At 34.4% G+C, this 14,168-nt stretch overlaps 2 protein-coding genes across 2 annotated transcripts; both read right to left on the bottom strand.

Moving 5' to 3' along the window:
- Window positions 1-2,054: 2,054 nt before the first annotated feature.
- LOC114372846 (NDR1/HIN1-like protein 10) lies at window positions 2,055-3,227 on the bottom strand. Its single transcript, XM_028330385.1, has one exon. The coding sequence runs from the start codon at window positions 3,191-3,193 to the stop codon at window positions 2,378-2,380; it is 816 nt and encodes a 271-aa protein (XP_028186186.1). The 5' UTR covers window positions 3,194-3,227; the 3' UTR covers window positions 2,055-2,377.
- A 2,092-nt stretch (window positions 3,228-5,319) lies between these two features.
- Window positions 5,320-12,789, bottom strand: LOC114372845 (serine/threonine-protein kinase Nek3-like). Its single transcript, XM_028330384.1, has 14 exons — window positions 12,241-12,789; window positions 12,071-12,137; window positions 11,917-11,982; window positions 11,736-11,782; window positions 11,569-11,614; window positions 11,394-11,474; window positions 11,245-11,287; window positions 11,104-11,153; window positions 9,530-9,611; window positions 9,411-9,460; window positions 8,711-8,784; window positions 8,160-8,211; window positions 7,415-8,065; window positions 5,320-7,313 (listed from the first exon to the last, which is right to left on the bottom strand). The coding sequence occupies exons 1-14, from the start codon at window positions 12,336-12,338 to the stop codon at window positions 5,598-5,600; spliced, it is 3,123 nt and encodes a 1,040-aa protein (XP_028186185.1). The 5' UTR covers window positions 12,339-12,789; the 3' UTR covers window positions 5,320-5,597.
- Between the last annotated feature and the right edge of the window lie 1,379 nt (window positions 12,790-14,168).

Here is a 14,168-nt window from a genome sequence, read left to right as displayed (position 1 = left end):
AATAATATAATAATCAAAATTCAAATAGCATATCTTTCTCCTCTTTCAAAATAAGACATAAATACAATATCAAATTAGCTACTGCCAAGGCCTCATTACCACAAGAAGGCAGGGTAGGACTACTGATGCAGCACGACAAGGAGCAAATTGCAAATTATAAATATAATTGATGCAGCACGCAATTATCGTCCATGGCAGTGTAGTTATATTTCTGTAACAATTATATTTTATATTTAATCAATACGTATCTTAGTTTGTTTCACAGTACAAATTAAATTTGACAGTCAGGGGATTGATTTCCCTTTTTTAGACTCTGTATCAGACCACAGATTAATCTCAGATTCACCTTCATATATTTTCAAATTAGCTATCAAGTGCTATATGCGTGAAGAAAAAATAAACATGAAAAGTTCCAGCAAGATTTTTCTCATTCACCTCAACGCTTGCCTCAGTGGTATACACGAAATGTTAGAAGAATCTTTGAACAAAGTTAAAGTATGACTTCATTTTCACAAAAAATACACAATAAATTTATATTCCAAACCAATGACCATGCACCAAGCACTGCCGGCTGTTGCCATATGGTCAAATCCAATGACAGCATTTCAGATTTTACAACAATCAAGACTCCTACAAGGTTTAGATTAACAGCAAGCCACTAGTACTCAACCAATATAAGCAAACATACACAAGTGACAGTCATCCCATTTGATAAGTGTCAAATCCATCCTATAGTGCTATTCAAACCCAAAACAGATCCCAAACATACTCCATTGACACCCCCATGGGCACCAACCTGTACCACTATCATCCAGCAGAGTGAAAGGACAACCCAAGTCATACCAGCCCTGCCAATAGCTAGCATGTAACTTGGAACAATTTTCGTCATCACCAATGCTTCAATACGATTTTATATGAATATTATCTGTTTTTACTGTATTAATTTATTAACAAGAATACAGGTGGCAGGGAAACAGCAAATTTGCCCCATTTAGAGTCATAATAAATTTCTTAAATAAGTACTCAATAGAGAAAAGGCCGTCGGTTTAGACATTGGATACTCAGAAATACTTCCAAAGACAGGACCTCCCCTAGTGCAACATATTTCTTTAAGATTTAAAAGGTATAAATGCCAAAGTTTTGGATCAATTCTACGTATAAATGTGCAACAGAAAAAGAAAAACAGGAGCCAAAAACCTTGTTTCTTTCAGAATACATTACTATGATAAACTGCATTTGTCATAATTTCATCAACCACCATCTCAGAAAGAATATCAAGGAACGGCCAAAAACCAGAACTAATGAACAACAAATTTATTTTGCTGGTTATTTATGAGTGTGACCAGACAGACAAGCTGTTAAGCATTCTGTGAATCTGTAGCAATAGACACCTCAACCCAAACAGGCAAAGACCCAATACAGCCATCAATTCAAAGAATACTAGATGACAGTCATGTTTTCGATTGAACAGCTTAACAAAGTTTGACTGCTCGAAGATTAATGAAACTGATTAGCTTTTTGTTATCGGTGACCAAAGATTATCTGTTGAAAAAGCTTCATTAATAGTTGGAAATTTTCAACTATTAAAATGAAACAATTTAAGATGTATGCGACAGCAAGACAATTGATGGTTACACAAAATAATTTACATGAAATCAGTATCTTCATAAGTATGGAGTTGACTAAGGGTTTGTAAATGACTGGTTGAGTAAGAAAGCCAACGAATGGTTTGTCACAATTTGAATAAATCTCGCCAACTATAAAAACCATAAACAAAAGCATCGGGTAGTATAGGTAGTTCTATCTTTCTCCTATGTTTAAAAAAAAACCCCATTCATTTCTTTTCTGATTATTTTGAGAAAATACAAACAGCGACAATAGGATAAAGCCTTTTCCCAGTAGATGAGATCAACTCCATGTATCACATCATAACACCAGCTCGGTTAAAGACCAGAGTTTTCAGAACTATTATTTTTCAGACTAATTTTTAAATTAATATCTATGCACAGTGCATACTACCCAAACAATCAGTAGAATAAAGACCAGTCAACCAGTAAGTCAATGATATCCAAATAAATATTAATATCTGCCTCCTTTTTTGTCTCCATCTCCAATTAACATACAATTGCAAATTTTCCACTAACAAAGAGTTTCAAATCTCCACTGAGTGCTCTAGAAAGGCAAGCAAACAATATAAGGTTGCTGATAACTATATACAATCATATAAACTACCAACAAAATTCCATTGAAACCTAAACCAAATCGCATAAATATAAACCGTCGAAAGCATCAATTAACTATATATAATAAAATCAGAAAATTAAATTTCCCCCCATTACCAAACCTAGGGTTTTGAAAAACATCACCCTCAGAAAATTCACGTCCACACCTGACATTCCCGATCTCCGCCGACCAAATCACCGGAGCTGGACTTGGACGAGACGCCGACGGGTACTTTGCGGCACAGAACCTTGAGAACCCTCGTCCTGAACCTCCACGAGCCGGAGCGGAAAGAGGTGGCGGCGACGACCTGAACGTCGAAGAGGACCGAGCTGGCGTTCCTCTCGGCGTTGAGATTGTCGATCAGTTTGGGCTCGAGGTAGGTGCCGGCGGCGGTGAGGGTGGCATTGAGTGTGGTCTGGGACCTGGTGTCCTGCCTGAAGGGAGCGAGCTGAGACTCGGAGATGTAGTTTTGGCGGTAGAAGATGGAAGAGCGGAGGGCGTTGTAGGAGACGGTCATCTTCTTGTTGCCGTTGCGGACGAGGAAGGAGAGGTGCCACGTGGCGGAGAGGGATTGGGAGGTGCTGGAGAGGTTGGAAACGGAGAGGGAGTGGAGGGTGAAGTGGGGGAGGGAGGGGCGGAGGACGAGCCAGGTGATGATGAGGACGACGCCGAAGACGACGGCGAGGCAGATCATGGTGGCGAAGAAAGCGCGGAAGAAGGAGCGGGAGGCGTAGGAGCGAGGAGGAGGGTAAGTGGTGTTGTAGTATTGTTGTTGGGCAGCGTAGGGGTAGCCGGTGGCGATGGCGGCGGAGGCGGCGGGGGGAGGAGGCTGGCCGCCGTTTTGGTGGTAGAAGGGAGGAGGGGCGGGGCGAGAAGGGTCTTGCATAATAGTAAAGCGGTGTGTGTCTGTGGAATCAGCCAGAGAAAGGAAAGAGTGTGAAACGGGCATAGCTTTGGTGGGATTTATCATTTATGCCTCTCGCTTTTTTAGGCTCTTTAATTTTGGCTTTTTATAAAATGGGTTTTGGAATTTTTTTATTATTATTTTTTTACGCGTTGGAGAAAAGGAGAGGTTACGATTCATTGCTACCTTTTAATTCGTTCATTCTAAAGATCGTTTTTTATTTCCAAATAAAACCATGTTATAAGGATTAAAATTTAAACTATTATTTTTATCCTATCTTGTTATTTCCAACTCCGGCTCTCTCCTTTCAATAAAGATTACACTATACCGCCAACTAACATGATAGGATAAAAAATGATTCACCAAAAAAAAAACATAGGATAAGACATGAGATAATATTATCATATTCTATTGATACATAAACATATATACATAATACTATAAAAAAATTAAATACTACAAACAGATAAAATCAATAAAACATATATTTTGACATGAATAAAATTTTTAGTATCTACAAGTTTAATTGATCTTTTGTTTGGTTAATGTTGTCTTTTTCTTATTTAGGTTTGTTTGTTATGCTCAGTTCGATCTGAGAAGTTGGACACAGAAAATGAGCTGATTGGGAACCCGGTTCATGAGGTCCATGATGACAAGCCAATAATGCTTAGTGTTAAACTCAGAAAAAGAGTGTCCAATTCAGAACCCGAACAATGTAAATTCTGGAAGCAGTATTTCTTACGAGTTAAGCTTGCCTAGAGTAATTATTGTCTCTTAATAGCAACAGACAATCTTGTAAAGGAAGGTGATGCACTATTGAAAGAAAATTGGATATAAAAGAATGGGTTGAATACGATGGACGGCTATTATATATAGCATGGTATATATTTATATATATATAAAAAAAGCATGGTTTATATATATATATATATATGCAATAACCATGAGGTAGTGGTAGTAGTTTTGAAGAAGAAAATAGTACTAATTCAGAATACGTTTGGCCCTAGGTTCCACGAAGCTTCCTGGAAAAACAAGCATGACGGTAACTTACACACGTATAGACATAAATTAACTGATCATATCCACATAAGTGAAGAGATGGTCGGCTCTGCAAATAAAGAGGAAGCTTGTTAAAAATTATATTTTTTATATAGTAGTTAAAGAACTAATTATATTCTTTACATAATAGATTTTTTATAATATTATTTTTCATTATATTATTTATTCATTTTCTTCTCTTTTTATCGTACAAAATAATTTTACAACTTTATAGCTTTTCTTTAATAATTGTGTTTGTGCGAATATATCTGTGCCACCTTTTAAAGGAATTTGATTTGAGTGTTTACTATTTTTTTTTTAATTAAAAATATTATCTTATTTTCAGTAATTTTTTTAATGTATGTATAAGAAAAGGCGAATTTTTCTATTTTTATTATTCCTTATACAATTTTTGAAATGAAAACATAAAATAGTGTGACACTTTTGTAATTAAAAAAATAAAAAACATTTTTCCACTCAAACTATGCCGAAACTAAATTTTGTGTTTCCTTAACCTACTTATTTGAAATAAATTCATTACTGATAAAATAATTAGCCTTCTACCAGTTCATTGAAGTTTGTGTTATTGATCAGTATTAAACTTTTTCTTAATCATTCTAAATTCTCTAACTAGTTCATTTTAACAATTTACTCAAATATTAAATAAAGTAATTATTAAATATTTTTTGTACTTAAGTCACTTTTATTTTTTCTAAAAAAATTATAATTTTTTCATCTCAAATTTCAATCATTTATACATTCAAATTATTTGTTTTTAAAACTACTCATCTCCCTCCACATCTAAATTACCATTTTATTTTCTTATTGATTTATTTTTATCTAATTACAATTTATTTTATTTTATTTTTACTTTTAAAAATCTCAATTAATTTTTCATAAAATGAGTCTTTGAACAATAATTAAGGAAAATATAATAATTTTTATTTCAATACTTCCAATTACACAAGGAGTACATCAATTTTTATGTATTTAATATAATAAATAATTTATTTTAAATATTTTTATTTTGTTTCTTTAACTACTACACCCATATATAAAGTGTGGTAGAATATAGCATTAGCTCAATTGTTTTCTTTTTTTATGCATAAATGTTTCCTATTTGCTTCATTACGGCATAATTGGAGCAGACCATCTAGGTAGAACACTGGAGAAGCATATCAATTCCACAATTCTTAATAAGGCCTGGCAAGAGCATGTCCACACAATTGATCGTAAGTTGATGGTATTCATTCGTATGGTTACTATTTACATCAGCATAAAAAGAATTACAAAAAATGAAAGAAGAAACGATAAAGCCTGTTTGTTCTCTCAATTCAAGTGGCACTTGAGAAGCAATGAAGTGGAAAAAGTAATAGAAAATATCAAATAGAAGCAAAGTAGCAAACTTACCATGGATTAAAAAAAACACCCATTAACTGCGTCCCCCACTTTCCTCAATCATCAATCCTTTTAGACTCTTGGCTAACCAAATGGCCGTCTCCCTTGGGGAAACTTTATCTTTTCCAAAGGGCTTCAGAACAACTGCAAGTTCCTCCAATCTATTTTGCTGCAGCAAATCTGCAGATAATTCTAGCAGTCCTTCAAGTGCTTCAGCTCTCTGCCTGGAAGATTTAACATCCAAAATTTCCTTTGGGGGTGTTCCCTCTGCAGCTGTAGGAGTCTTATGTTTGGTATACTCGGAGGAATCAGATTTTGAAACAAGAGAATCAGTGTTTTCCACATCTTGTTGCCTAACAACAGGATGATCAGAAAAACTTGATTTGATGTTCATCAAGTCGGTGCAACTTGAAGATTTTAAGTTAGGAGGATTACTTAAGTTTCTGATTTCCATATTATCAGAAATATTTGACTTCAAGCCAATAGCTTCAGAGCAATTTGAAGATTTCAGAGTCAAAGGAGTGCTCACATTTCTCATTTCTAAATCATCCCTTACAATGTTGATAAACTTACCAACATCTACACTTTGAACTCCCATCTCCAGAGATTCCTTCACTGGCTGCTCACTCCCCACGCGATAACTGCTATGGCGTATGACATGAATGACATCATCAAAAGCTGGAGGAAGATGCCCAACAGCTGGCCTTTCTGGTGCTGGATTCTGTAAAACTGTTGCTTTCTCTTCTTGCAAAACTTTCTGGCTTGAAATATTAGTAGAAATAATCAAAGGAGCAGTTTCATCCACTGATGACAGTCTTCCCCTCACCATGAATTGGTCATCACCAGTTGAGATGCACATGAGTTTTGGCGGGCTAACTTTATCAAACCTATTATTTGGCTTGCTTGCTGGACCAAATTCTTCACAAACAGACTTTTCTCCAAAAATGGGGAGCGGCTGTTGGAGAGACTTGGTCGAAGTCATTTCCTTTGAAATATCTTCTTCTGTGATTTCAGCAGAGGGATCTACTGATCTATCATCACACCTGGAGCCAGCAGATGAAGTCCTTTGATTTATGGAAAAACTATCATCAGAAGAAAGCATTACCTCAGCATTTTGGCTTGAGTGATCAAGAGTTAAACCGGGACTTACTTTCTCATTACTAGAAGTTATATTCTGAAAACGTGGTGTAACCACAGGGGTTTCCCCAGACAATTGTTCAGACATGTCAAAATGCAAATAGGATGCAGGTGAACTGCTATCTGGACGTGATTCCTTGTTTTCAGTGTGGTTTAAATTCTCATGATCAGGAAGTGTTGGTTCACTTAAGTCAATAAAAGTGGTTGCAAAATCAGAAAGTTCAAATCCTTGAATAGAGAGCGAAGATGAGACAGAATTGCTGCTGTCTGTTTGCATTCCTTTGGAACTGCTTTCAAAAGTCTTCAAAGGCTCTCTAGTAATCTCTCTAGAAACATGTGGTAGATGACTGTTGGTCAACTGATGATGGCTCATCTTAGGCTCTCGAACCATTTTCTTTGGACTTGTCTTTCCAGTATTATTTGCTGCATTTAGAACATCAAACCCAGCCTGCCTCACATGTCCTGGAAAAGAAGGTGGTTTAAGTAAGCTTGGAGGAGTCTTTTGCCTTGTCTTGGAAGGAACTTCACGTCCATCTACTTGTTTGACTGGACCAGAAGGTGGAATCACATTATGTCTAGGTTTAGTTTTTGGTGTGGATTCTATCATTGGTAACTGCCAGCATGTAGCAATATATCAGAAAAAAATTTCAATGTTATGAGGAAATCTTCAAAAGTAACTAATAGTACACTATAGCATTTATAATGGTAATGTACCTGATGCTTTGAAGTGTTTGACCCTTGCATTCTTTTTGCGGAATCAGGAGTTGTTTTAGAAGGTGCAGTAGTTGGCACCTCCAAATTAGGCTTCAAATCGTAAGCACCAAAATTGGGTTTGGGCAAATTGGATACTGTCTCTGTATTTATTTTATGTGTCAACACACCACCAACCTTTATGCGATTGCTTCTTATTGGAGAACTTGTCTCTTTAAGTTTTCCATCTTTTAAAGCTGTCACTACAGTCTTAATTGCTTTTGGTTGCTTAGATACAACATTAGAATGCTGTTCATTATTAGAGTGCTTCGTCAGCTCTTTCTCATTTGTCTTGGCATTGACTTTGCTGGAACCATTTCCTTCTTCCCCAGGCAGGAGTTGCTCAGAGCTGTCATCCTCAATTGATGTCAGGTCTATTTCAGTGATTTTGCAATCACATTTGTGCAATGCTTTTGCATTGTTTTTCTCATTTGACATCAAACTATCTTTCTCGGTACTCGAACTACTTCTGTTTTGACTTCCTGGCTTATTTTTTAGAGCATGATGGACAGCAGAAATTGGCTTTTCAGGAGAACCAGCTGTTGGAGTACAGAAAGATGAACGATATTGATCAACATAAGGCAGCAAATAAGGGTGCTTTAAGATTTCAGATGCCTGTAAAAAATGTATAATGAAAGTGTTCAGGATTAGCAACAATAGAAAATCAGTGTAACATTTGAAATAAGATCACTCTCAAATAGAGGCTTACTGTTGGACGATGCTCGGGATTTTTTCTCAGCATGCCCTTTATCAATGTTTTCCTGTAGGTATGAACCAAAGTTCAAGATTGAGAAGCGAGAATTGAAATCTTTGATGAAGGTAATGATTTTTTTTTTTTGGAAAAACATGTTTGGCACTCATTCAAAATATGATTCTTGAAAAATGAAATTAGCTAAGTGGTAATTAAATAATAACTAAAATAACAATTCTCCAAGTAAACGTAATAAATAGAATTACAAATCTCTAGGTAATACTTACATATGCGAGCTATTAATGTCAAGTCTATGGAATTTAAGCTTAGCTCATTTAAGCAATTGACCCTAACTTCAAGTTTGAATTTGTTCCTTTGTTTAGCTAAACACATGAGCATGATTGAGCAATCAACAACCCAAACTCAAACAATTTAGCTCATTTACACCCCTACTATAGTAACTACATTTTTCTGCCAAATGAATGTGATTTCACCAAGAAATCCTGAGTAATCACTCACTTTCTACTAACATAATGATACTAGCCTTAACAAAAGCAAATGAAACTTACAAAGATGGGGAATAACAGGGAGGCAAAGGGCCAATAGAGGAACGGTTTATCTTGCTTATCAACCCTGCCATATCCTGAAACAAGATATACGACACTTATCAAGGAAAAAAGATGATGAAAAATTGCCTTCACATTCACATACATAAATATATCAGGCAAGATAGGGGCCACAACAAGCTTAAACTTAGAAGTTAGAACTTCATCACTGATATCAGAATAGCAACAACCATAACATAGGTCGTGATGAGGATTCTGGTAGGGGTAGTTCTTCGATTATGCCTTGGTTTTTATAGTTTTATCCCTTCTAGAACATTTACATGAACTTTATTTTGTTGCACAAAATCATATATTTGTTAACTTGGGTCCAGAAAAAGGATATTTTGTTCAGATCAAACTTGAGGATAACATATTACAGGAATTCACAAAAAAAGATTATAGCATATCTATAAATTCTTCAAAAATAACAAGAAAAAATATAGGAACTTGCAATCAAAATTTTGTTATTTAATTTCAATCCTTCTGGACCAGTATGCAAATCAGTACCTTATCCTTTCTGTTGCACAAAAATGCAACTTTAGTATCTTCAATGCACAAATGAGATATTACATTCATATGACTTAATGACAGTTCATTAAATGAGACAACTGATTATAGCATATCTATAATTACTGTAAGTAAAAAAAAACAGAGGAAAACTTACAAAAGCTTTAAAAGCTGGGCGATGAGCAGCCATCTCATATATACAACAACCTGAACAACAAAAATACATTTTAGCCATAGCAGAACAACTATCAGATATTCATCGCATAAGACATATACCTAGTGACCAAATATCAGATTTGAATCCATAAGGAATATCAGCAAGCAGTTCAGGACACATATAGTTGGGAGTTCCTACCACCTGCACACAAATATTTAAATCAATTAACTTCCACAACCAGTAACTGCACATTTATGAAATAAATGCAATGGTAATGATATGGTACCAATGTCATATTATAAACCTATAGTAATTGAAAACTATTAAAACATGGATTCCATCCTTCCAAAACATGAGAGCTTATAAATATGAAGATCAGTACAACAGTCTTCCAGCTGAATCAGATTCAAGTAGAAACTATAATCTTATAACCAACAGTAATAACCTTTGGTCTTATTTATCAAATCTGAAGCAAGGAAATTAATTTAATCCACTCAAACAACATTCAATTACTCTCCACATTTTTTATTTTCAGAAATGTAGTATTAAAAGAAGAAAATAAGAAAAGCTTGCTGACTATCAGCAATGGAGAGAAAGCGAAGGGTATGCAGCTGAAGATTGCTATATGGCTCTGCCTCCAGGGGAATGTCACCTTAGCCTATTATAGAATATTCTTCATCACTACTGACACCTTATAGGTCATCACATATGCATAGGTTTAAGTATCATTTTTTTATATAAAAAGGCATGCAAATGAATGACAATAACAAGAGGAATCCCAAATAGGTTGGCACCCCAATAACAAGAGGCATAGTTTAAGTACCATTGTGGTCCACAAAACAGAAGAAAAATATTTATAGTAATTAGTATTACAAGGAAAATTTTAAAATAATGGAAGAATTGGAAGCATTAAAAATATCTCAATATAATTTAAAATCCAACCCTATATATACAGTTTTTTTTTCTTTCACCAACAACAAATAAGCTTGCACGTCTATTTATCAAGGTTTTACATCAATGCTTGCCTTGGCTAAAGTAGATATGTTATATATGAAACAAAAAAAAGTAAAAAACTAATTCTTTTATGTGAAAAAAATAATTGATTAAGCAAAATTCTATCTAGCAGCCATGGCATAAATTTGGTTTAAAATAAGTATTTTGGTTAGTTTAGATTTAACATCATAGTAATAGCAAAAGAATCGGGAGTAAGGTGTGAAGGAATAAATCAACTGGACAATGAGAGAAATTTTAATTAAACATAATTGTGAAGATCATTATTAGCTCATGTCTAATGGCATACCTAATAGACTCAACAATAAACAAAACATAGTAACAAAGTGAAGCTTTCTGTTCTCATGGACAGATACTCTAGCCTCTAGGGTCCTGAGTTTGGTAGGGAGACACTACAAAAATTGCATGACTATATGTAAATATGAAGAGGTATTTTCAGAGTGTAAGTATAACTAAATATGTCCAACTGAGGAGCAAGCAAGGGGAATGATGTGACGATGAAAAACCCTAAGCTCTAACTTGGTTTTAGTGCTTCTCAGCATATGATGCTAACATGTAGGATTCATCAATGCTGTAGAAACTAGACAGAATAATGCTGAGCATGAATCCTAACATCATTAAAACAAAAAAAAAAGGATTTAAAGAAGAAAAAGAAAGCAGCAAGTTCCCATCTCTCACATACCGAAGAAGCCAAATCATCCGCTTTTAGTGTCTTAGCAAGCCCAAAATCACCTATATAAATGTCAGGAAATTACAGACAAAATTCAGGATGAAATCATCATAATCTATACCTAAAGTAGTCAAATATGATATATGAACTCACCAAGGCGAACATCATGATCCTTGGTAAGAAAGATATTGGAACACTGCCAGCAGAGTGGACAAAATAATTTAACATATTTTCACATGGAAGATTAAGGAGAAAAACAAAAAAGCCATATTACCATACAGTTTGTTTCGTCCAAGTAATACCTTTAGATCACGATGTAAAACAAAATTTGAATGCAGGTATTCCACTGCCAAGAGTATTTGAGTAAACCACTTGCAGAGTTTCTTCCCAACGTCAAACGCACCCAACATGAGCAACCAAAATATTCAAACAAAAATATAAGAATTAAGAAAATCAAATATATCTGGGCAAAAATACCTCCTCAGGAAAGTAAATCCCGTTTGATTTCTTCATCAATGCAGCCCTATTAAGTAATTAAAGAGAAAACAAACATGAAAAATTAGTAAGTAATTGGACTTACACAACGCATGAACTTCACATGCAGTCGGAGTTCACACTTGACAAGTATTATCAAATACACTCACATGTCTCCACCTTCACAGTATCCAGTAACAATGCAAACATAACAACCCTACAATACAACCAAAAACATACTTAAGTAATAAATAAATAAAACCATTACAATACAACTAATTCAAGTTTACAGGAGAACGTACAACACTGCATACTGCAAAATAACAATCGAAACGCAATGCTTTGGCTCACCTTCTCAACCCAAGCCTCTTTAAATTCCACAATGTAAGGATGCTGAATTCGAGCAATAAGAGCCATCTACAATTCCCGAAACAGTCCACAACGGTCAAATCACAGAGCACGAAGCAAATGAACAAGCAAGAAATTGAAGAAACCTAAAACCTACCTCTTGATGAGCAGATCTTCTGCATCGCTCAGTCTGCCGCGCGAGCCTGATTTTCTTCAACACGTACCTGCAATCCACGAACCAAACGAACCGTTAGTTCTCAAAATTCAAACGAAACACAATCCAATTACCGACTCAGCCAAACGCAAACAATCGAGACGCAAACGCACTTCATCTTCTCGGCTTTGTGGTTTACGAGAATCGCAGCGCCAAACGCGCCGCGGCCGATCTGCTCCATGATCTCGTAGTGATCCATCCGCGACTCCATCGAGCTCTCGATCCAATTGCAACAAACCGATTTCGCACCGAATGAATTTCACTCTCCGAACTCCGGCGACAGCACCGAAACCATTTCCAAACGCAGTTCGCGCGTTCTACATTGCTTCCGCAGCAGAATCACGTGCGAGGTTAACGTTTTCTGAGTTTTCTCATCACTGACGTGTCTCCGCAATCAATGTAGTAGTGCTTCGGCTACACTCAATTCTCTCTCACACACACTCTCGAAGCGCCGTGATGATAGCAATAATGTGAAATCACGCAGCGTAGTTATCTTGCGCAGAAATTGCAATGATGAGGTTACTTTTTTGTATGGCGAAGATGATGAAGAAGAAGCAGCTACGCTTTCTCTTTCTCTCTCTAAGCTGAGGAGTCTAGAGAGAGAGCATACGCCGACAGTCACAGCTGGTCTACCACACCGGCTTCTCACCCGTCGATTTTTGGTCTTTATTTATATGCATATAATAATGTATTATTTGCGTACTTATTAGGAGATGAACTGATGATTGATGAAGTAATTGTTCTTAATTTTCTAAAAATTAAGCTAAAAGGCTTGCTTACTTAAGAATTAGTAGATTAATTTCACTTTCAGGTTCCGTTAACTTCAAAATTCAGCATCCATTAATGACGATTATGATGGGGTACGTGTGTCGCCATCGTGGGAGAAATACCAGTTATCCATTGTTAATTACCAAAACAGAAGACGTCAATTGTGTGTAGAATGGAGTAGTGGCAGTCAGAAACTGGAATTGCAACTTTGCAACCGTACTGAAAGGAAATTTTTTAGTGCACTTAACGAATCAAATATTTGTCGCCAGAAAAAACAAAAATCCTTACTAGAAATGACATATCAAGTAAATTAAAGCCTAAATTATGACTTCTTTTTTTTTTTTACTTAATTTCTTACATTCATGATTTTAATCCTTTTCAATTTTAATTATAATATTTAATTTTTCTAATTTTATAAATGGATGATTTTATCATCTTTATAAATTATTTACAAATAATTTTCATTAATTGATTTATTAAATTAATTAAAGCTATTAACTATTAAAAATTAAATAACAAATTATTAATCACAATTATTAAAGTTTTATAATGATTAATAATTTTATTTAATTTATAAATAATTTAATATCTCTAATAATAACAATTATTAGTTAATAATTTATGAAAGGAATCAAAATCCTAAATTTATAAAACTAACGAACAAAATGTTATAATTAATAATTAAATAACCAAAATCATAAATTTAGAAAATTAGGAGCAACATTTCAATTTAGCCTACATTAAAAGATGGGATGACCAAAATTGTTTTAATTCGTTTCAGTTATATGATTTTAATTGTGTTTTGCTTTTTCTAAATATTTAATTTTTTAATTTGATGTGTTTTTTCAAAATATATAATTTAAATATATTGGCATTGTAAGGTATTTTTATAATTGTTATCCGATTGTAAATTTTGATAAGTAAAATGGTTAACTTTCATGATAATTATTTTAAACAAATTCATTCTTATAGTGATTTTTAATTGATTGATCATGTGAATTTATTTTATAAAAGTTATCGAAAAAAGATATTTTTATAAATAAAAAAGCATTTATTAACTAAAAACATTAGAGTTCTTTTGGTTAAAAAAATAGTTTAATAAGTACTGTATATGTTATCGACTTTAAAAATTTCATACATTGCCACTTTAAAGGCTATTAATTGATTTGTTACCATTCACATATTTGACGTTACAAAATTGTAATTAAAAGCTTTATTGTCCTTTAATATAGGGATTAAAAGTTTGAGTTCTGAAATATGCAAAAACATTTTC

This window comes from Glycine soja, chromosome 11, assembly GCF_004193775.1.
Source record: "Glycine soja cultivar W05 chromosome 11, ASM419377v2, whole genome shotgun sequence".
Taxonomy (NCBI): Eukaryota; Viridiplantae; Streptophyta; class Magnoliopsida; order Fabales; family Fabaceae; genus Glycine; species Glycine soja.
This window is presented reverse-complemented; position numbering and strand designations above follow the sequence as displayed.